At 46.0% G+C, this 23,398-nt stretch overlaps 1 protein-coding gene across 5 annotated transcripts in view; it reads left to right on the forward strand.

Annotated features, from left to right (window-relative positions):
* The first annotated feature begins 6,302 nt into the window (after window positions 1–6,302).
* Window positions 6,303–23,398, forward strand: part of LOC141727320 (zinc finger protein 532-like) — a 29,053-nt gene continuing 11,957 nt past the window's right edge. The window contains exons 1-4 of one of the 5 annotated variants that reach the window (XM_074533790.1): window positions 6,303–6,443; window positions 8,047–8,156; window positions 13,892–16,251; window positions 20,814–20,995. In XM_074533790.1, the coding sequence (XP_074389891.1) occupies window positions 13,912–16,251; window positions 20,814–20,995 (2,522 nt within the window). In that variant the 5' untranslated portion in view covers window positions 6,303–6,443; window positions 8,047–8,156; window positions 13,892–13,911. Of the gene's footprint in view, window positions 6,571–6,773; window positions 7,255–7,411; window positions 7,617–8,046; window positions 8,157–13,891; window positions 16,252–20,813; window positions 20,996–23,398 lie in introns of those variants that run through there. The other 4 variants (XM_074533794.1, XM_074533793.1, XM_074533791.1 and 1 more) reach the window with 4 other exon arrangements.

The raw sequence follows: 23,398 nt of genomic DNA on the forward strand, positions 1-23,398 counted from the left end.
TAAGAAAACATGTTTTCTTGCCTTGCCCATCAGTTCATTCCCAGACTGAGCAAAGAGAACTCGGTGGTAGTAGCATCTGTTGATGGAATAGTTCGTGTTAAACTCCATCTGCCTGCCAGCTCTAGGATGTTCAAACTGTGGTGTATATAGAAGGTACAAAAGGTATTATTAGAATTCTGATGTATCACAAACTAGAGTGGGTTTAGTTATGTAGGATGGACATTTTTGGACAGTTCTAAGAAGTAATAAAAAAAAATCTCATGAGTAGAGAGATGTTGCTTTTTCAGCCTGCATTATTATTTGCAGCCATGCAGTGCAAGATGGAGTGATTTGATCTGAAGCCAAGCCAGTTCTCGCATGGCGGCTGTGTGGGAGCCTGATTTCTGAAGCAGAGGTTTCAGAAAAGATTGCTGGGGCTGGAAGGGAGGATGACCCCTCCCAGACAAGGTGAGCCTGTAGTTTGGCCAGGCAGGTGCAGGCAGCCCCAGCAGTGCCACTAGTGACAGCAGCAGGTGCCTGGCTGTTGGCTGCTGGTGGCTCCCACGCTGTGTGGGAAGCCCACGCTCGAGCACGGCAGCTGGGGGAGCCCTGTGTGCCCCCACAGGGAGCCGTGCTCGGTCACTGGGGCACCCTTCCAGGCTGGAGCTGCTGCAGTTGTTTGTTCACATGCACCAAGTCAAGAGCCTGCCCACCTGTACTGCAGAGGGCAATGCCATCTGGGACTGCTAATCCGGCTGATGGACCTGAGCACGGGCTGCTGCTGAGCAGTGAAACCCTTGGGGCTGGATGCTGCTCTGGCGACTCTCCCCTCCTCTGTACCCAAGACTTTTATGGCAGCAGACAGGAAAGCTTGCAACATGGGAAGTAGTGTTGTTACACAAACGAAATGGAATTTGTATAATCCTGACTCATCTTCAGTAGGTGGGGATGAATCAGATGTCCTTTTTCCAGCAGGAGATGCCAAGGACCAGCATGGAAAGTATGAGTGCTTGAAAGACTCCCTGGCCATGCAGGCCACAAACCAGCAAGGTGCCTTGATTTTAACTTTGCTTTCATTGTAGGAAGATCATCACGGGCAGCTTGGAATCAGGAACCACAGCCAGGCTGAGCTGCTGCTGCCACCCTCATCTGCGAGGGCAGCATTTCCTGAAGTAAACAGAGGAAAAGTGGCAGAAAAATCACTCTTGGGTTCGTCCTTCTTCTATTATGTGCTTCCAGAGAAGGCTTTGGAAAGGCAGAAGTGCAAGCACAGCTGCTGCTGGTGCCAAGTGCCTGTGTGCCCGTTCCTGCAGAGGAGCAGCGCCTCTCCCCAGCTGTGCAGGTGGCAGCCCCAGGGAGCAGCACGCTGTGTCATTGGGGATGGATTTCTCAAGCAGCTATGCACTGTCTCCCACTTCCTAAGGCCCTCCCAAAGCAAGGGTGCAGCTGTGCCTGTTGTGTCTGTTTTCCCAGACACAGAACCCACTTGGGTTCTGGAATACAGTGTCTTCTCTCACTTCTCAGTCTCCTCTTCCAAGAAAGAAGTGCATGGAGCACACAGATGATGTCTGGCCCTGCTCATGCCCATAAGTCATGGCAGCAGTTGTCACACCTTGCAGGACAACATAGGTAAACTGCTGGCAGTTTCTGTCCTCTGCTTCCCTGCTTGAAGTGATGTATTGGGTAGTTTGGTGGGATATATACTCAGCTATACTAAGATTTTCTGAGAAAATTGTATTAGATAACATCTAGGACCAAATGTAAGTTTTACAGCAACACTTGCTCTCTTGGTGTGGCTTGTGGGATCACTGCATGGGCATTACTCGTCTCCCACACCGTGTTCAGGTTCAGCGCTCTCCATTTGCTGGGTAAGTGCACGGAACACACAGCACAGGAGCTGCTGATGGCACCATCTGCAAAAGCCTAATGGCTCATTCATTAAGCAGTGGGAACCGGCACCGCCACAGTTTAATCAGATATTGTATGATGAATAATTCAGAAATAATCCTCGATACTTGAATAAATATAAGGAGGAGGAAGGAAAAAGCCCCGTACATATGGCACGTATGGGAACAAAACAGGCATTCTTCACTGTGCCAGGCTGCTGAGCTCTGTGGTACTGATGTTAATCACGCAGGTGGCTAATTCCTGATGAGGAGCTGACTGAGGGGTTCTGGCCCAGCACTCGGAACATGTTCGTAAGCGGAAAAGACAACAGTGTCACGGAAAATCCAGAAATCCATCAGCCGTGCATTCTGCACTCTGCCTGTGGTTGTGTTGTGTGAGCAGGCTGGGGACTGCGTTTGGGAGGTGTGGCCTGAGGCTGTGCTGTTTGTGCTGCTGGAAAGGTGGCTGTGATCGGGTGTGTGCTGCCCCTCAGCAGCTCTCCCTGCACACTCTGAGTGCTGCTCTGGCCACAGTGCTGGTGTGCTGCACGGAGTGCTCAGGGAGCCTCAGGGTGCTAGATGCTGTATAAATGGAGTATACAGACATCAAGTATTAGGGTACATAGTTTTTCACCAGAGCCTGTAGTGACAGGGCAAGGGATTCAAATTTTTTAAGTTTTAAATTGACAAAGGGCAGGATTAGGTTGGAAATAAGGAAGAAATTCTTCCCTGTCAGGGGAGTAAGACACTGGCAGATTGCTCAGAGGAGCTGTGGCTGCCCTGCCTCTGGGGAGCAGTCCATTTTCTGCTGCTGCTCCTCTGGGAGTATTCAATTTCTCCAAAAACGGTAGTCCTGTGCAGAAGAAATGCCTTCCTAGCTTTTGACAATCATCAATCATCATACAGGCTTTTCTACTTCATCTTTCCTATTTCATATCTAGAAATGCTCGGGCTGAAGGCACGCTTTTGCCAACAGATGTACCCCTGTGCCAGTGCCTTCAGCTGTGTGCCTTGAACACCAGTGTCACTGCTTGGCAGCTTGGCCATGAGGCAGCAAGTGCTGTGGGCATATGGCCTGTGTACCAGGCCCGCTCATGTGCAACACTGAGGCTCCTCTATGTGCAGATTTGGAGCAAAGCCCTTCATTTCCCACTGGGAATACACTTCATACTGAAGTTCATATGTAGGTGAGTGTCTGAGGGGTGTTGTTCTGCTCTTGCCTGTTCAGAGGAGCTGGGAGCTCTCAGCATGGCACAGCACAGTGTTACCTCATACACGTGGAAAAACTGAGCTAATGACTGCAACTCCTCACAAACACAACTGTTTCAATGATCCATGATCCTCACTAACCAACTCTGATTTCTTTGGATAATGCTTACTTTGCTCTGGTTAACAGCCAGAAAAAAAAGGTATAATTAAGCCCTGACAAATCCTCTTGGCTTTGTATTATACCTAAATCAGCATCTCTTTTACAGATGATTAAAAATGGGAGCCTCTTGTTGTTCAAGACAATGCAGTATTTGGGCCTTTGCAGTGTTTAACACCTTGAGAGTCATTAGGGTTTCTCACTCTTGGTGCTCCTTGGGCATTGCAAGTGTTCACGCTGTGGTTAAAGATTCTCTCCTTACAGGTGGATAGCAGGAGCTGCCATCTTCCATGAACACATTCTGCAGATCTGCCTGTTGCAGACATGTTCCTCAGCTCTGGGCAGTGTTTGTACATTTCTCCCGACCAAAGTCCTTATCTCCTATGAGATCACCTTCTTTTAATAAAACTCATAATTTTAAAAAGCAATCCTGGGCGTTTCAGTCCAAAATGTAATAGAAGATATATTTTAATAACCAGGAAAGGAAAATTATTTTTTTTCTCAAGAAAATACCTAGAGATTAGTGATAGGAACATCTGAAAAGGGGAAATTTAATTGTAAGCTGGTCTTTAAATATTGAATGTTTAAATATATGTGTTGCATTCCAAACAATGATAAAAAGAAAAATATAAGTTATTCTAAAACAAGAAATATAAACTTCTGCTCTGCTCTTGTTGATCACATGTTACAAGAAATTTTATGGTGAAAAAAGCAATGGAATTTGCAAACACTCTTAAGCATTTGCCAGAAGCTGTAAAGCTATTACTCTGAAAACAAATTTAGAATTGGAAATATGGAATCTGCATTTTACCCTTCTTGCTTTAAGTTAAGCATGTTTTGCTAGCTAGAAAGGAAATGTTCTCTTATTTTTCCCCAGTAGGAAGGACAAAACAGGCAGTATTTATTCTGACATAAAAAAATCAAATGTAAATTGACTTCAGTTTTTATTGTGTCAATCCACCTGCAAAATCCTCTCTGGTCCCAGCACATCTTTAAAGTACAGAAGCAAGTAGTAGATTTCCTTCCTGGCTGGAAGGAAAACAAGTGTGAAAGGCAGCACACACAAGGACCTTTGTGCCATGTATGAACTGTGAAATTGATTAACATTTCACATATTAATACCAGAGTAGTAGTAGCAGCTGCCATCTTCTTTTATGCTATTATGCAAGCCAACCACAGAAGTTCAATGGAAGTAAAGAGAGTGTAGTTTTCACTTCTTTAATCAAATCAGTTTACTGATGAATTGGGAAGAAACAGGGTGTTGTAATTATCACGGCCTAATTCTACAAGTATCTTGGAGGATGAGCCCAAGGCTTGTGCAAGCTGAACTGCATGACCCTTCTTGAACATTAAAACTAGTGCACAAATCCACTTTCATATAATCCTAAAATCGATTTATTATATTAACATTAAAGTCAGTAGAACCTATTAGCCAAAACAGAACATAGGTTCTGTTTTGGCTAATTGGAATAAGCTATAATTTTTATGTGGAGGCAGGATTGGAGCAGGCAGGGAATGGCGATGGGTAATTTCCTGCCCTACCGATAACTGCGGGCACAGCTACTGGGGCAGCTTCCCAGAAGGAGCTGTGCTTGTGCAAAACGCCTTTGGGACTCTGCTGCCTTCCTAACAGGCTCGTAAGAGACTCTAAGACACCAGACGCTAATGCACTAATACATATTATTATATCTAGAATATTTCGTATACTGTCTGCCCATAGCGTAAACTGGAGACGGGTGTTATGTATTTAAAGCCATTAGTATGCTTCAATAAAGCGATTCGCGTGCAAAGCATTCCATTCTGAAAATGGTGCTGCACGGTGGTACCGGAGAGGGCGGGATCTCGCCCTGCCGTTGCGAGCAATGGCGATGCCGCCGGGATGCTGCGCAGCCAACAAAGGCGGCCGGTCGGAGGCAGCGCACGGGCCGCAGGCGCTGCGCAGGCGGGCCCCAGAGTGCCCGGCTAACAGGGTGTGGAAGGAAAGGCAGCATCGCTGCGGGACACGGTTCCCGGCCGCGCCCCGGGACCCGGGGGGTGACCCCGGCCGGGCCCGGGCACAGCGGCCGCAGCGCCGGCGGAGGGGCTGAGCCGCCAGAGCTGGCAGCGTGTGGCTCCTCCCGTCCTTTGTTGGCCTGCAAGCGGAGCGGCGGCCGCGGGCGCTTCCCCCGGCTGCCCTTCGAGGCCTGAGGCGCTGGGGCACGGGGAGAGCCCGGCGGGCCCCGGGGAGCGTCTCCCACGGCACCCGGGCGGCGCCGGCTGCGGCGCGGAGGAGATCGGGCCCGGCGGCCGGCGCGGCTCTGCCCGCCGGCAGCGCTCGGAACCCCCCCCGAGCTGTGCGGGCTGCGGGAGGCCGCGACCCGGCCCCGGCCCCGCGGCGCTCGGCGGCCCCGCAGCCTCCCCGCCCCCGGCACTCTCCAGGGAGCCGTTCCACACGGAATCACACGGGAGCGTCTCCCCATCTGTGCCGCCGAGCACCCCCACCCCCACCGCCCAGCCCCGCAGCCTCCTGCCATTATGTTCCTCCGACGCGGGGCCGGGCCGCACCGCGGGCCGTAGCCCTGCCCGAGCCCGCCGGCTCCGGCCGCAGCAGGTGTGTCGCATGGGGACCGGAGGTTGCATGCTATGGGGTCGCTTCCTCCCAGCCCGGCGGCGGCCGGAGGCCCGCGGGCACCCGTGCAGGGACTGCCCGGGCCGGCGGCTCCGGGCCGGCCGGGCGGGGGCGGATCGTTCTCCCCGCTGCCGAAGGGGCCACGGCCTCTCTCCTCCCCGGCCGTCCCCAGGGTTCGCAAGGCCCGCTCGGACAGGGCCGGTTCGGGCCGGGAGCGCGCAGACCCGCGGGGAGGTGCCCGGGGCCGCGGCAGCCCGGAGGAGGGAGCGGCCCCCCGGACCGAGGGGCCGAGGGAGGGCCGGCCGCGGTTGCGGCCGCAGCAGCCTGTGCAGGGAAGACGGGCCGAGGCAGCGGAAGAACATGGTGGTTCTCCCCAGAACGGGGTGGGGATGAGGGATGCGAAGAAGGTGTCTCCGCAGGGAGGGGTGCAGGGTTGTGCCCGAGACCTCTGTTCAGTTGCAGGTGCAGCCAGGGGCAGAGGGGCTTTGTCGGGGTCGCCCACCCAGCCGGAGGGAACCCTGCACAGCAGCATCTCCCGCAGCCTCCGAGAGGAGGGGGTTTCAGCGCGTAGGCGGAGGTGGTTACTGGTGTTCCCAGAGCAAGGGTGAGTAGCCAAGAGGAGCGGGGTGGCTGCTGTCTCGGTCTGGGTGCCTGTCAGCCATGCAGGAGGAAGGCCCTTGCGTGGCCGAGGTGAAGGGGAGCGGGCAGGAGCAGAGCGGCCACGGGCACAGGTGGGTGCGGACCCCCGGAGCGGCGTGGGCACCGCAAGGGGCTGAGACCCCGGGCAGGCATCGGCCGCGAGGCGCAGGGCCGGGCAGGCGGCCGGTGCGCACGGTCTCTGCGGGGTGGGAGCTGCGCACAGCCTGGCCGGGCCTCCCCAGCCGGCGGGTGCAAGCCGGGGGGGCTGCCCGGCCGTGGGGCTGCAGCTCGCTGCTTCTCGAGGCCTCCAGCATAGTCGAATAGCAAAAGAAAAAAAAAATCAGTTTAGCAGCCAAGTCGGTGCTGCGAGGAGGGGGCAAAGGAACTATTTTGTAGGCATCTTGCTACTGCGGAAATGGCTTTCTTGAGGGGAGGGAGGCGCATTTGTGGGTACTCTATAGTAATGCTGCTCAGAGCACAGAAAATGCCACTCGGGCAGCCCCAGATGGAACAAGGAGTGGGGAGGGCAGATGGGAGAAGCCCGTGATGGGGCACCCCACGGCCGTGGGCATGAGGGGGCAGATGTGACGCGTGCGAGCAGCCACCCCGCATCTGGGGGAGCAGAGGGGCAGCAGCCCGGGTTAGCAGCCTGTCTCCCAGGGCTGTGGCCGAGCCTGCCTGGTGCTGCAAGAAAGATCCTGTGAGGATTTTTATTGCGGTCTCTTTGTTAGCTACAGCCAGGCACGCACGCACAGCTCTCAGCCAGGTTGTGGGAGGTAAGTGGGGGAGGCGAGCAAGGGAGCGTGCGGGGGGCTCTGGGGAGCAGGGGCCGCGTGGGCCGGGCAGGAGGGGAGCCGGGGCACAGGGCTGCGCCGGCCCCACGCCACACAAAAACCAGCCCCTGCGATTTTCAGGGTCTTGTTGGCAACTCAGCGAGGGTTGCCATAGCTTTTTATGTAGGGTGACCAGAACCGGCTGGAACTGGTTTGAGGCAGATCAGCTCCTGAACACAATGCAGTCACTGAGCAGCTACACTGGGATAGCTTCCTCCCTTCATGGCAGCCAAAAGCAGAGGAGCTTGCAGAAAGATACCATCCCAAAACAGTATGTGAATGCACACTTTAGACACATAGCACTGGTATGTGGCTAATGTAGTCATAAAGGGTTCTGTATGTAAATGTACATATTTGCAGTAACTGAGATTACTTTGGCTTTTCGTGCCTTTTTATGCTTAAGGAATGGGCAAGAGCTGAGATTTATGACCCTTACTAAAATATTTTTGCTTTGCAAGGGTGGGACACTGGCAATACAGTCTATTTTAAAGCTAAACTAAATAAAATGGATTGAATTATTTGTAATTGTAGATATGCTTGTGACTGAGGATGCTTTGCATGCTGTTTTATTTACAGGGTGCTGTCTTGTGGTTTGCTTCCTTAGGAAACATTAATGGGGGGGGGGTCTGTGCCTTTCTCTAAGACCAGAAGGAAACAATATTGTTGTAGAATTGTGCATAAAAGCATTGAAAAGATGCTGTAAGGCATACTCATGTTCCTTTTTTTTTCTTGTAGGCCTATTGATTGGGGCTGCCTTTAACCCTTTGGTGTTTGCAGAGGTAATGCGGCTGTGGCACTAACTGAGCACTGGCTAAAAAAATCCCTCAAAGGTCAAGGTTCACAAGGTGAGACGTGGTGTTTTGGGCTGAGTAGAACAATAGATTGGAGTTACATCCTGATTGCACACTTGGCACATTAGGAAGGAAACAATTGTTTAAGTGTTAATGAAGAAATGCTATTAAGGTCCTCCAGTTTTAAAAGGATTAAAGCTATTATTTGTAAAGAGTTACTGATATCTTGGTTAAATACAGTATTTTCATTGAAATATATCCAGATAAACTTTTTTTTCCCAGTGTAGTGATACGAATAGGCCTCTGAATGACAGTCATGAATTGCCGAGCAGTTGTGGCAGGGAGCTGTTCTGTGCTGTATTGAGAGAGTCACACATGCAGGATTTGCTGTCTGATTATTTACACGCTGTTGTTTGACCACATCTCAGTGACCCAATACTTGGTTTTTAATTAAGGTCTTCAGTGTTAAACACGTACTTAATGTTGCCTACAGAGAAAAAACCTGTGCAAAAGAAATAGTATGGATGGCTTTTCTTAAACTGTGGTAACCTGGGGAGAATTTTGCAGCAGCCAACTGGAAAGATGTATTTTGGGGGCTGGATGGAGCTCCAGTGGTGTGAATTGCATATTCCTATGCAATATTGTGCATAGGAAACTGGATGGGCAGTGCAGCAACTGCAGAGGGGTGAATGCATTCAACTTAAAGCAGTGGATAATGGACAGAATTTTTAGGTTTTCTTTCTGAACTAGAAAATACAAAATGTGTACTTAGATTTGAAGTGACGTTTTTATCTTCTAGTGAAATCTGAAGGAGTCAGAGAGAGGGAGAGGGGCAGAGAGAAGGAAGCAGTAATGAATCCAGCAAAGGGAAGAACAAAGGCTGTTAGAGCTTGCACAGTGGATCACTAAACATTTTGCCTGGGGGATTCTTTTGCTGGAACTGTTACTTCCTATAACAGGAAATCAGCAACTCTAGAATCCTAACCGGTGTGATTTTTTAAAAATCTTCCCAATCCTGGCTGTGTTAGCTGGTTTGGTAACCTACAATCAAGAAAATATGGAGGCAGAACATTGGAAATACTCTGTTGTGGTGTGAAATGAGGGTCCTTTCCTCTGTGCTCAGCAGAATAGACAGCCCTAAAAGCCTTGAGAGGTTGTGGATACTGGGTAAGTTGTGTGCTGGCTGCTGAGGCACAGTGACAATACAAGGGAACCTTTTTGTTTCTGACTGCAGTAGATTACGTAAGGCACTGGGCTATTAATCGTAGAAAAGTGAAAATAGCATACTACCATTTGGCCTGAAATTCTGTGTTTGTAAGCTTTACTGCAGCTGTGATAAGCTGTTTTTCAGGTTTGGTAGAGCAGTGAATAGCTCGTGGCAGAGCAAAGTGCCTGACAGATCACTGTGCTGATTTCTGCTCCTGTTCTTCAGCATCAGGATGCAGAGGGTCTATATTTGACTAGAGACGTCTGTGGCAGAATGATGCTGCAAACAGGAGTTCTTGTTGTATGCTAGGAATGGGATCTCTTCCTGATGAGGATGCGTGTTCTTTTCCAAGTGTCAGCTAAAATTCACATATTACACAAGAGCATTTTTTGGGATTTTTTTTTTCCTTCTGCCAGAATAGTAGGCAGCTTTAAAATTTTAAGTTCTCGGATTGCGATAGAATTCCTTGAATCTGTTTTGTTTGGGTTTTTGAATGCTATCTGTATTATGAAATTTTGTTTTTAGCAAAGGAGATTTTGAATTTGCAGGGATTTTTGATGGCTGTAAGATGAGAAAACTGAATAGATGGAGTCTGCAGTGTTCTTGGTGAGTTATCTTTTTTCAGTCTAGTAATATCTGTAAAGGCTCTTCATCAGGAGGTTTGGATTGTGCACGCAGGCCAGCTTTCCAGCAGCAAATGCTAATGCTGGAGGGCTGCTCTTCTGTATCAGCACCCAGGATCTCGTTTTGCATTGGTCTCAGTTATTTGATCTTCAGAATGAGGGTAAGGATTCATCACATTCCAAGTCCCTTTGGAATGAATTGACTAACTGTTGTTTCCATAGCCATATGCCTATGTGTTAAAATACAAATACGCAGCAGAGTACCAGGCATATATGTTCAGGAAAACCCAAAGTTGACCCTCATGTTCTCGGGCCTGCTTGTTGCCCTGCTGGGCCCTGCCTGGCTGGGAGAGCTCCCTGAGGGGCTGCACTGCTCGTGCTGTGCTTTGGCCACGATTGTCATCCACTGCAGAAAAAGTACCTTACAGGATAGAGGTGGGAGGCTTGTGCCAATTAGAGTGTAATTCCAGTCTGCGTTCGTTGGGGAATCTCAGCATTCTCTTCGTTGTAGTTGTGCATCTGAATTATTCACGTGGTACTGCCCCAGCCTATTTTTCATATAGAAGTACAAAATTAAGCCGTGATTTTAATTAATTTCTAGGAAAAGAGTGGTATGTAGATTTCTCTGCTTTTCGGGAATTCATCTGTGTTTCAGGAGGGATTTGGGAAGTAGGTAGACCCAAACCCTGGCCTGAATGTCTTGATAAATGCAGGTGGTTTTCATGTGGCCAGCTGCAGCTGGGGATGGCCTGTTCAGCCCCATGTTGTGCATAAGGAGATTCCTTGCTCACGTGTTGAAACATCCCTGTTCTTTTTGCCAGCCAAAGGCTGATTGTCCTGAGCTTTGAACCAGCTGTGTGTGGTTCTCTTCAAACTGTGCCAGTAGTGGTTCAGAGTCCAGAAGATTCCCCTCCTCTTTCCCATCTTGTTTTCCAATACCCAAAGAGAACCTGAAATACCCAGTTCAAAAATTGATGTGTTGGACTACAGGATGAGGCTCCTAAGGAGTCATAAACTACAAGTAACACTGTTTTGGCTGTCAGAATGGTGGATTAAATCTTGTACTCATTGAGTCTTGAACATGGAAGCGAATTGGATTTTCCCCTTTTTTGAAGGCAGGTGGATATGGTGTATAATACAGAAAAAGTAGGTTCTTGGGATAAATTTTAACTGTAAAACACCCCATACTTCACAAAGATGTTTACATTAGGATTGTCATGACCTTACTGATGCTGTGGATGCTAAATAGATGCTAAATAAGACTGTTATCCAAAGAAATCGAAAATTCCTAGGGTAAGAATTACTTTGCATATGACAAAAGGAATTTCTGTGATTCGTGGAACTGGGTGTTGGCCTGGGTTTTGCAACAGGAGCAGGCCATGGGCCCTTTGATAGTGAAAAGGAGCCCGTTCATTATGTATATAAGCATGAGAGCCATTGCTGACTGTGGTTGAAGTGGCCTCTTGCACATCCCACTTGCCTGCTGAGTATGTCAGACCAGGCCAGGCTGTGATTGGAGATGTGGTTCCCATTTCCTGAAGAAGGTTTTGTGGTTAGATTAGCGTATTGCTTTGTCTGTCTGTACAAGGCTTGGCTTTCAGAGCAAATGACTGGAACTGTAAGTCAGTCATGATTACTAATAACCAATGAACTGCTCATCATCTGTGTATTAAGATGAAATTTGTCTAATGTTAGGATACATGTTACTGTAATTCTGATTGAATCCTTTATGTCTTCTCTACCTGATGCAGTTTCTTGTCACAACAACACAGAAACCAAAACCCAAAAAAGTGTGGTTTTGTGCTGGTTAGGCTGGTATTGCTCCCTGTGTAAGCATTTTCTTCCAGAATGAGCTTGATGTTACTTAGGCATCATTACTCTTGTTTGGAGGTGGAGTAATTATTCCAGGTTACTGGAATTTTGCTGTGGAATAGTGTGTCTGCCTGGGAATCAGTAGAAGTAACAGACTAATTCCTCCATGTGGCTATAACAGAACCAAGACGCTGCCATGTGGCAGACCCTGAAAAGAGGTTTCTCAGTGTTCTCACAGTGTTCTCATCTCACAAAACTGGAAAGAATGCTGGTGTTTTTGGAAGAACATGCAAAAGACAACGTCTCCATCCTGCAGTGTGCACAGTTCTCAAATGTATGTAGTACAAAGAGCTGTAAAAACAAGAGTTTAGGGCAGGTAAAGGAATGTAGTCACAAGAATGTGAATGCCATAGGTAGAGGAAGATTAAATTTGGTGGTTTTCCTTTTTCCTTTGATAACAAATGGATTTGCTGCTGAGGGAACTGAAGTCGAGCATTTGTCTGAACAAAAGCAAGGAACTAGATATTTAGATGGGATTTGAAGGCAAAGGGTAGGAATTCAGTAAGGCAGAAAAGATGGTCTGGTCCAGTTAAAGCAATTGTATAAAGTTGTTAGACTTGTGGTCTAGCTATTTGGAAGGTCTGGATGAACAGAAAGGTGTCTAGAAGGAAGAGTTGGTTGGTTCTTCAAAGATTAAGGATTAAATAAAAGAGTAAAAATTGAGAATGTAGGAAGTATTTACAGGCATCACGTTAGGCCAGAGAAGGAATAGACTCACAGCTGGTCTGGCAGCAAAGGTGTCCCTTAGTTTTGGTTTTGGATAAAAGGCAGAGGTTTATCCTTAAAGGAAAGAGTTACTAAAAGGTTTGTGGAGGGGAAAAAAACAGGGAGGGGAGGAATATGGCTACAGAGTCCTGGCAGCTGTGGTGGAAACATAGTTTATAAACTGAATCTAAAGATGGGTGCCCTGGAATAGTGAGGAGGAGATAATAAAATGGCCTGGTTAGATCTTTTCTTCCTTATGTATCACAATGACCATGTTTGTCTCCCTTTTTGTTTAACTTTGATTGCTTGAAAAGTTAGAAGAATGAGAGAAGTTCTTGATAAGGGCAGCCGTAGTTGTCAGTAAAGGTCAGCTCTGTCTCCTCTGCTGGGCAGTTGTGATCTTAAACATACTTGGAGGAAGAGGAATTAAGTGTGTAAGCCTGTCTTCATTCATTGTTATGGGTAAATGTTAATTAAACTCCAGGATATATAATTGGAAGTAGTTTCAGACTAGGGAGACTATCTAGCTCTTTTTGAGTGAATGCAACAACTGTAAAAAGACACCGATGGACAGATGTACAACCAGAATGCAACTAATTAGTATCCCAGATTATGAGAAACAGTGTCAAAGCTTTCTGTCAGTTTACATGGGTTTGATATGCTTTGGTGTCTGCAGTCTTTTCCATTTAATCCTCAGAGAAACTTGTTTTGTGATTCTGATTCTATGCGTGCATCTGGTTTTTTATTAAGAACTTCATAGGTTAGACAAAGGGCCCAAAACCATTAAGTGAACTGTGTAAACAAATTTCCAAACTCTTCTATATTTATTTGAAGCTGTTTCATGAAATGTCTGTGTCTATTCCAGTATTCTTTAAAAATCTTCCTCAGTTGCCTTCTCATAGGCCACAAGGACTTCCAGGTAGCCAGTGTTGATGAATACCTAATTTACAGATGTTTATTAATTTATACTTCATTATTTTCAGGAAGACTCCTTAGATTAATAGTGCAGCTGTTAAGGAAAGTCAAGACTTCAGAGGAATTACAAATGTCTCATGTTATTTTTATGCATGTCCAGGTATTTTGCAGTCTGGGTGGGTGAGGATAGGAGTGGGTGTAGGAGAGGGAACAGGAAGAAAGTCACTGCAATTTGGGCCCAGAATAAAATTGCCAGGTTACTGTCTGTGGAGTTTATAAATTACTATAGTTCTTGGTGTAATAATTCTACTGTATGCTTGGTCACTGTTCTGTAATGTATAATCTCTGAAAACATTACTTCAGAAATGAAATAGCATTTCTTTGCATGGCAGATGTGAACAAGCACTTGTTTTCTGTAAGACTGGACTACTAGAGCTTAAAGTGATGACTTTCTGCTTATTTTACAGATTTGCTTACAATCAAATACATGGCCATGGGGGATATGAAGACCCCAGATTTTGATGACCTTCTTGCAGCCTTTGACATACCAGACATGGTAGATCCCAAAGCAGCTATTGAATCTGGACATGATGACCACGAAAGCCACATAAAACAAAATGCTCATGCAGATGAAGACTCCCATGTCCCATCATCATCTGATGTTGGGGTGAGCGTCATTGTGAAAAATGTGCGTACTATTGATTCTTCCGAAGGTCTGGATAAGGATGGCCACCATTCCACAGGCAATAGCTTGCACAATGGCTTTCTGACATCAGCAGCTCTTGAGAGTTACAGTAAAGATGAAGGGAAATCACTTAAAGATGATGGGTCAGCTTCTGAGACTACACTGAAGGATTCAACTTTCAACCAGTTCAGCCCAATATCAAGTGCAGAAGAATTTGATGATGATGAGAGAATTGAGGTGGATGACCCCCCAGATAAAGAGGAGATACGTGCAAATTTTAGAGCAAATGTCTTGGCAGGATCTCTATCACAGCAGGAATATGACAAACTAAAGGCACTTGGAGGGGAGAACTTAATTAAATCTGGAATTACAGTTTCAAGTAGTATAGATAAAAATAAAACTGGTAAACGAGAGACAGAGACAAGCTCCATGAATTTAGGTGTCTATGAGCCTTTTAAAACTCGAAAAACAGAGGACAAGTTACTAAAAGACAGTTCTGAGAAGCTTCTTGAAAACAGGGTACTTGATGGAAAACTGAGTGCTGAAAAATGTGACACAAATCTTGCCAGCATTTCCCAGTCCAAAGCAAAGTCATCAGCAAAGCTTTCGTCCTGCATTGCTGCAATCGCAGCATTGAGTGCTAAAAAGGCAGCTACAGATAGCAGTAAAGATTTACAGTCTAATTCAGGAGAGTCTTCTCCATTACCAAAAGACATGAGTGAAAGTCCCCGGGCTATTGAAAAATCTCCTGAGTCTCAGAGTCTCATTGATGGTGCTAAGAAACCGTCTGTCAAGCCGCCCGATAGTCCCAGAAGCGTCTCCAGTGAGAACAGCAGCAAAGGGTCTCCGTCGTCTCCCGCAGGATCAACACCAGCAATTCCTAAGGTTCGCATAAAAACCATCAAGACTTCTTCTGGGGAGATCAAGAGAACTGTTACTAGAGTGTTACCAGAAGTTGATTTGGACTCGGGTAAAAAGCCAGAGCAGAGTGCTTCCATGGTAACCTCCATGACCTCTCTCCTGTCCTCACCAACTTCTGCTGCTGTTCTCTCCTCTCCTCCCAGAGCTCCTCTGCAGTCCTCAGTTGTCACCAATGCAGTTGGATCTGCAGAACTTGCCCCCAAGCAGGTCACTATCAAACCCGTGGCTACTGCCTTCCTGCCCGTTTCAGCGGTGAAAACTGCAGGTTCTCAAGTGATCAATCTGAAGCTGGCTAACAACACCACAGTGAAAGCCACTGTCATCTCTGCTGCGTCCGTGCAGAGCGCCAGCAGCGCCATTATCAAAGCTGCCAACGCCATCCAGCAGCAGACGGTCGTGGTGCCGGCATCGAGCCTCGCCAGTGCCAAACTCGTGCCAAAGACAGTCCATCTTGCCAACCTTAACCTTTTGCCTCAGGGTGCTCAAACCACCTCTGAACTGCGCCAAGTGCTAACAAAACCCCAGCAGCAAATCAAGCAGGCAATAATTTCTGCAGCCACCTCCCAGCCTTCGAAAAAGGTGTCTCGAGTGCAGGTGGTGTCATCTCTGCAGAGCTCTGTAGTGGAAGCATTCAATAAGGTGCTGAGCAGCGTCAATCCCGTACCCGTGTACGTCCCAAACCTCAGCCCCCCTGCCAGTGCCGGAATCACGCTGCCGACGCGAGGGTACAAGTGCTTGGAGTGCGGCGACTCGTTCGCTCTCGAGAAGAGCCTGACCCAGCACTACGACAGGAGGAGCGTGCGGATTGAAGTGACTTGTAATCATTGTACAAAGAATTTAGTTTTCTACAATAAATGTAGTCTCCTGTCCCATGCTCGTGGGCACAAGGAGAAAGGCGTCGTGATGCAGTGTTCCCACCTGATCCTAAAACCAGTCCCAGCAGATCAGATGATAGCATCTCCTTCCAGCAATACTGCTGCGGCCGTGCTCCAGGGCGCAGGGGGAGCTGGCGCGCACTCCCTAACAAAGATCCAGACTGGCTTAACTGGGACAGTGATCTCGGCCCCTGCGAGCTCTCCTGTCATTCCAGCTATGCCCCTAGACGAAGATCCATCAAAACTCTGTAGACATAGTCTAAAGTGTTTGGAGTGCAATGAAGTTTTCCAAGATGAGACATCTCTTGCAACTCATTTCCAGCAGGCCGCAGACACAAGTGGACAAGTAGAGTATCCTATGTTTACCTTCCAATGTTTCATCTATAAGCCTAGGAGACTTTGGATATGTTTTTACTTTCATTTAGCTGTTATTATCTGAACCTCTGTGATTAAAATGATAAATGAAAACCATAGAAAGTCTTGCAAGCACTTACATAGTGAATGTCAACACTTTTTAAATAAGACTTAGAATCTTTATAGGCCCTGAAGTCTGAAATTGACACTTATATTTTTGCTAAAATTTAGCATTAACTTTCTTACAGCTGAACATGATAATGCAGAAAATAATCGTGGGTATTACTAATCATATGTTAATGCTTCTTTCTGTGCTTTGGAATTTGACTAGCCAGTGGAATCCACTTAATTGGCACCCTCATTAACAGCCCGTCTATTCAACCTGAATGATAGCTTTAAGCGATTCATTCAGTGGTCTTCAGGTTTTAGAGTTTTCACCAAGTGCCCTAAGTGAGAGAGGCATTCCCCTCACGTGCAGGGAGGGACTCGGGCAGTGACAAATGGCACACTGACTACTGACAGGAATGCTGCTGTTTGCCTCAGCTCTTCCTCACAGAGTGCAAAGTGCTGTTCTCACTTGCACGTCTTCCTTTCTGTGTGACCATTGGTTTAGCTGGTTCCATTTCTTTTCCTCTTACAATTGCTAATGAGTTCAACATAAAAACCATTTGAAAATTATTTACTAATGTATGTGGCCTGACCTGAAAGAAATACGTCATTCAATAAAACGTAATATTAATCAGTGTGCGATGTATTTTATAATCCTGGCAGAGTGAAGGTGGTCAATTAAATGATATGGTTGGATCTCTGTTGGGGTGTGCCAATTAAAAGGGATTCTGGTGTGGTTCAAAGCATTCAGGCGAGCTTGGTGCTCCAGCTTCTTGCTGCGGGGGAAGCTGAAAACCTGCAAGCATGCTCAAGACAGGAATGCCCCAGGAGTCTTTCTGGGAATCACACAAAGTGGACAGGCTAAAGACTTTTAAGTCCTGCAGTTAGGAAAAAAATGCACTAGTCCTAGGAGCACAGGCAGGTTCCTGTCAGGATCTATTCACTGCCTGTAGGACCCATTCTGTACCATGAAGCAGCTCCACTGCACCTACCACTACAGGTAGTAATGTAAAGAGATTTGCACGTGGAAATAGCCTCGATTATGTGGCTCTGCCTGAGCTCCTCCCTTTAATTGGCTGGCAGAGTTAGACTGAAGTTAGCTGGATTCCAGGTGGAATGCCATGCAAGTGAATTTCTGTTTGTAAGATACTGCAAGTGTGCATAGCTCAGGGAGTTTCCTTCAGCAGAACATGTCCGTGCACAGTTGTTGCTGCAGTTCTGAACAGGATCTAGTGGCTGACCATTAGAGTACATTCTGCACCAGCTCGGGCTGCTTAATACTTAGGCTCTTTGGCTAACTGATTTGCTGATGCTTATTGGTTGTAGATAGATTCTTTTTTTCCCCATAATAAGCCCATTAGGTAACATTCCATCTAAGGTCCAGTAGACCTTGCAAAAACCTGGTGGTTTTGGTACTGGAAAAGGAAGCAGGAAAGAAGGTGACAAGACAAAGCAGTTGAATGAGGGACAGAGAATTGGTTGGAAGGATGAGGCTAAAATAGAAATTGAAAGAGAACAAAGATAAAGTGATGTTCTCACTTTCAGGGTGTGAGGATTTTTGTCTTTATGGCCAAGTAAACAAAGCCTTTTGCCCTTCCCTTTCTCCCTCTGTCTGGTGCTTTTGCCCTGTTGCTGCTGAGTTGCTCTCCCTACATGTCCTTTAGAACTGTTTATCCTGGCAGTTTACTAAAGGAAAGCAATTGTGATGTTGACAGAATGTGAAAATGCAGCTGCAGGGAGGTGGAGAGAGAAGTACGGGTTCCCAGGTACTGCTGTTCAAGGAGGGAAGGCCCTGGAGCTGCAGCAGCAGCTGGCATTGGCTGCTGCCTGTCTGGGTGTTTGTGTCTCCTCATGAAACCTGCTCTGCTGAGCTGCAGGTTTAAACAAAACAGTGCAAAGCACTGGAGGAAAATAAGCTATTTTCACGTTCTTCCCTTTGAAAAGAACACTTAATAAATGTAGTTTTAAATGTTCTTTGTTGAAGCATCCTTTTACATCTTAATTACACATTTTAGTAGTCCTTTTCATATGTCAAGCAGCCGCTGTTTTTTATGTTGAGTTTGGTTGCATCCTGTAGGGGTAGTGTTTCCTGGAGAAAGGCTCTGTACAGGCATTTATTACTATGTGTGTGGCTACTTTTTCATTAGATGTTACCTCTTGAGAAGCTTGGATGGGAAATACCCTGACTTGTTTTCCTTCTTAGTGCTTGGCACTGTCTTTTTGCTGTAAAACTGCCATTATTGTGGGGGGAAGAAGAGAGGAAAGTTAGATGAGATTGGTATTTTTTCTTCGGAAGGAAGAAAATAAAAATGAACACTTAGATTTTGCAAACAGGTAATAGGAAAAAAGATTATTTGCAGGTTGCTGTTCTTTCTAGTATCCCATCTAATTGCTCCTGAAATGGAAAATGTATAGTTTTGTGTTTCCAATGAGTAAGTAGCTGCTCTTATACTCCTGTTACAAAGGTAGAATGTTTTGTTTAAAATAAGCCATGGTAGAACAATCTTATCAATGAAAATACATTCACTATGAAGTTGTTACTTTTCTGTGATGTTTTATTGCCATTAATTTCCTGTTAAAGGAATATTAATCTAAAGGCATATTCCTGCTAAAGGAGTATTAACCCTGACTCACTGATAGGTTTTTTGGCTGAATAAAACCCTCATGTACTTGCTGGGGGGAAAAGGTAGCAAATCTGGGCTAATGAATGTTAGTATTTCTCTTAGTTATAGATAGGAGTATATAGCTCCCATGGAAACTGCATAGCTCATTTCCCTTCATACTCAGCGTATGTGTGTATCTTTATTTTCCACCTCCGCCATTTTTCCTTCTAACCCTTTTTTTTTTCTGAAACTTTGACTTTAAATGCAGGCAGGTGATGATTTTCACAAACTGTGTTTTATTTTGGTGTGGGTTGGAATGAGAGAACTGGAAGTTAATGCCACCTTAAGCCCAAAATAAAATGGTAAGCAAACGTGCTGAATGTCAGAATTTCACAGTAGATGCTTCTTGTTCTACTGTAATCAGTTACAATCAAACATTTTCTGTACTCATTGAAATAGCAGAGCAGGGGCCTTAACTAAGAGCATTACTGGCATGTTGGGTCAGCAAATGAGTCTGGCAGATTGCTGCAAAATCGGGAAGATCGCTGAGCTGGGGCTGGAATGTTGTGTGGCTCTTCTGTGGCATCGCATCCCAGTTTCCTTCAGAGGTCCTGCAGGCCAAAGGCTTTGGAAGGACTGTGAAACCTCCAAATGTTTCTGTTACTGGAATAAGTAGTTCTGGTCTGCTCTTTTCTTAGTAATCAAATTATGCTCCAGGTTCTCCAGTATTGTATTACAGCTTGTTAATACAGGAATAGCCAAAGAGATTTGGGGAATGGTACTGATCCCAGTAAATGTGGCACTTACTGCTGGTCAGAGAGTTTTGCCTTTATCTGAACTTAAGACAAAGTTAACACCCCAAAACAATTCTGGTCAGCCCGAGGCTGTGAGTTCCCCACTTTTGGGCACTCTTTGGTCAATTAAGGCTAAGTATTTGGCATTCCAAAATGAATATTTCTTTGTGTCTCAGTGTAGCCTTGCTGCACCCCAAAGGCTCTAAGCAGGGGCCGGTTTGACATCCCTGTAGACAGCTGAAGTTAGGCAGAGCCTTGCAGGAGAGCAGTGCATGTACCCATGCTGAGCAGAACTGTAGTGGGCTGGCAGGAGTCCCCGTGGAACCTGCATTGCAGCGATGGCCCGTCTGCTTTGCTTAACCTGCTGTAATGTAATGATTTGCATTTTGCCATCCTGCTGCGTCAGGACATGGGAGAGCTCTGTTTGTACAGACTGTGTTCAAACACACCGGGCCACAGTGCTCCCAGAGCATTTATTTCAGGATTTCTTCATGCGTATGTTAGTAAATAATTTATAATGCAGATCTGGAGATCTTTTTGGTCAGTATTCTTGCAGAGTGTACATATCACTACATATGCCAGAACATTCTTAGAACATTCCTAAAAATACGCAAATACATGTTTAAAAACATACTGATGTCATGAAGGAGTCTTGGGTTTGATTTTAAATCTTTGCAAGTCCCTGGTGAGGTTCACAAGTCCCAGGCCATAAGAGACAATAGCAGTAATTTGATTTTGGAGCTGTTTGTAGGCCCCTTGCACTATAAAGGTAATCTGGGAAGGCACCCCAGTAATATTTCCGTAAAGCACGTGTATCTCCCGTGGTCAGTGGTGTAGGAAGGAGCTTTGTAGCCCAGGATGCCAGTCAGTCTGGCTACCAGCACCTGCCAGCTCTGCTAGCAGGGCTTGTGTTTGTACTTGCTACTGCATTGGGTCCCATCCCAGTTATGACATTTAACCTTTATTTGCTGTATTGCAGTGTTTGACACAAGACGTTATGTAGAGCTGAACCAAACCTTTTGTCTCATCTATTCTGGTTTATCATTTAGAAGACATGCAATATCTGCCAGATGCTGCTTCCTAACCAGTGCAGTTTTGCATCACACCAGAGAATTCATCAGCATAAATCTCCATACACGTGTCCTGAATGTGGAGCAATCTGCAGATCTGTCCACTTCCAGACCCATGTCACTAAGAACTGCCTGCATTATACCCGAAGAGTTGGGTTTCGGTCAGTATGATGATTCCTTTTGCTGTCAATTGATGTATAATTTATGGTTTTTAAAATGGTTTTCCATTTCCATAAGCACTGTTTGGACAATACCAGCTTCATGGGTTTAAGATTGTCATGGCAACAGTACTATTAGTACTGAAATTTTGGAATAAATACATTAGGATTCTGCTTTGTTTTGGGCATCCACTTTTGTATATGATTAAATCAGAATATTAGCTAGTGTAACACAGATTCAGGACGTCACGGTTTATAAAGTCTAGAGAATTCAGATACATTATCTTCATTTCAGGTTTTCAGAAACCTTCTTGAGTTTTTCCAAACCATTGAATTTTAGATTGTTCTTTCTGGTAGAAGAGTCATCATCAGTACTTCCAGAATGTATGGTTGAGATGTTGATGGGCATGCTGCTTCTGTCTGGTTGTTCTCTTTTCTGTGGCAAATCAAGATTCGTAGACTTTATCACTTTACATCACTTGGAAATTGCCTTTCTCAAACAACCCTGTCTTTTGGTTCTCCTTTGTTACTCTTCCGTTTTCCTTTGATTTTTACATTTCCCTGTAATGGCAACTCACTGAGAAAATGGGGAGCAGAGGCATTTCATAGAAATGTTTAGTTTTGAAAGATTTGAAAAGATGCTTTCTGTTAGCATTTTCCTTGCACTTGAATGGCAGGCAGCACAGCAAGAGATCAGAAGAGCCACCCGTACCCTGAGCTTTGCTTAGCACTCCAAAAACATGTCCACTTCCCCCTGTCTGCCTGGAAAGAGGCCACTGTAAATCTTCCAGCAGGTAGCTCCTTCCACCCTTAAGGTGCCACAGTTCATTTTCCAGGATGGCTGTGCAATTGTCCCCTAAGGGATGAAAGCATTTTTACTGCATCAAGCCTCTGTTTTCAGCTTGAATTCATGTCCTGACATAACTCCAAGCTCTTCTCATTTCTTTGGGTTCTTTTCTTTTACCCTTTTCTCTCAAGCAGTAGTGTTTCTTGTCCTGCATTTCTCTTCCATCTGCTTCCTGCACTCCACTGCTCTTCCCTCTCATGTATGTCTCTTGAGTTTGTACATGGAATCACCTCTGGGGACTCCTGGCCTGCGCTGGTAACACCAGCAGAAAGAATCCCCTTCACTGGGAACCTAAGTCACTAAGCTTTTCAAGATGTCTCAAAAAATCTCATCTCACATTGAGACGAGAATTTCTTGATGTGGTGAGACGAAACCAAAGTCACGCAGGCAAGCAAAAGCAGGCTCTGGGGATGTTACTGCCTCCCTCCTTAGCCTGCCCAGCCTCTCCTGGAACTGTGGTGCTTTTCCCCATGAGCAGCACAGCCTGTCCTGCCTCTCGCAGGGCCTCTGCGATAAGGGAAGCTCCCTTTGACTCCAGCAGTTTAGGTTAGGTGTCTGCACGGAGTCAGCTGAAGTTTCACTGCGTGCTGCCAAGGTGAAAGCAAGCAGCTGTTAGAGCAGCCCCCAGAGGAGGGCTTGGCCCTAGGAACTGTGTGATACACAGTGGTGGAGGCTGAGTTCGGTTGTTATGTGGCATCACTCGAGAGTGAAGGCAGGCCGCGGCACGGGGAGGTGGCAGTGCCACCCTGCTCTCCGAGGGACACCTCGGGAGCACGCGTGTCACCGAGTGCATCGTGCTGTGCACGGCTGGGAAAAGGGCTCAGCTCTCTGGGACAGCTCTTAGCAGAGCCAAAACAGACCAGAATAATCTGCTTCAGAGAGTGCATTGGTGAGCAGAGACTATATAAACTCAATGGATATTATTAAGAGTGTAAATTAAATGCCCAGAAAAATAATAGATGGCATTTCATAAAATTCAAGGGTGATAAATTTTAAAAGTAAAATGGGATCTTTGAATTCAATGTAGAACTGTATTTCCTGCTTTATTGTTATCATCAGGGCAGTAAAACTATTGAAAAATTAAATTGACATTTATATGAAAACAATCATACTGCCATGATAGATGTTAAAATTAAAATTCTGGAAGGGTGGAGGCCTTCTACATTTGAAGAGTTTGTACAAGTCTTATTGCAAAATACTGATCAATAAGAAATTGTCTCATTTGACAGGTAATTGCTGATTGCACTATGTTCTTGGACTGATTTGGGAGCATTTGCTACTGGAGATAGGACATTTTGTGTATAAAAATTCTTATGTTCTAATATTAATTCAATTTTTTAATCATTTCATTTTAGAATAGATGCAGAAAGGTCACAAATTTTCGTCACAGCCGAAGTATGTTTTTGAAAAATATTTTCTGAATTCTAATATGATATATTGATCTGATAGTAGGGATTTGGTTTCGTTTTCCTGAGTTTCAATCCAAGTGCTGATTTGATTACATGTACAGAAAATCATTACCAGTATATCTTCATTAAATCTAAACAAGGGAAATGGTG

The sequence above is a fragment of the Zonotrichia albicollis genome (assembly GCF_047830755.1).
Source record: "Zonotrichia albicollis isolate bZonAlb1 chromosome Z unlocalized genomic scaffold, bZonAlb1.hap1 SUPER_Z_unloc_1, whole genome shotgun sequence".
In the NCBI taxonomy this organism is placed as follows: domain Eukaryota; kingdom Metazoa; phylum Chordata; class Aves; order Passeriformes; family Passerellidae; genus Zonotrichia; species Zonotrichia albicollis.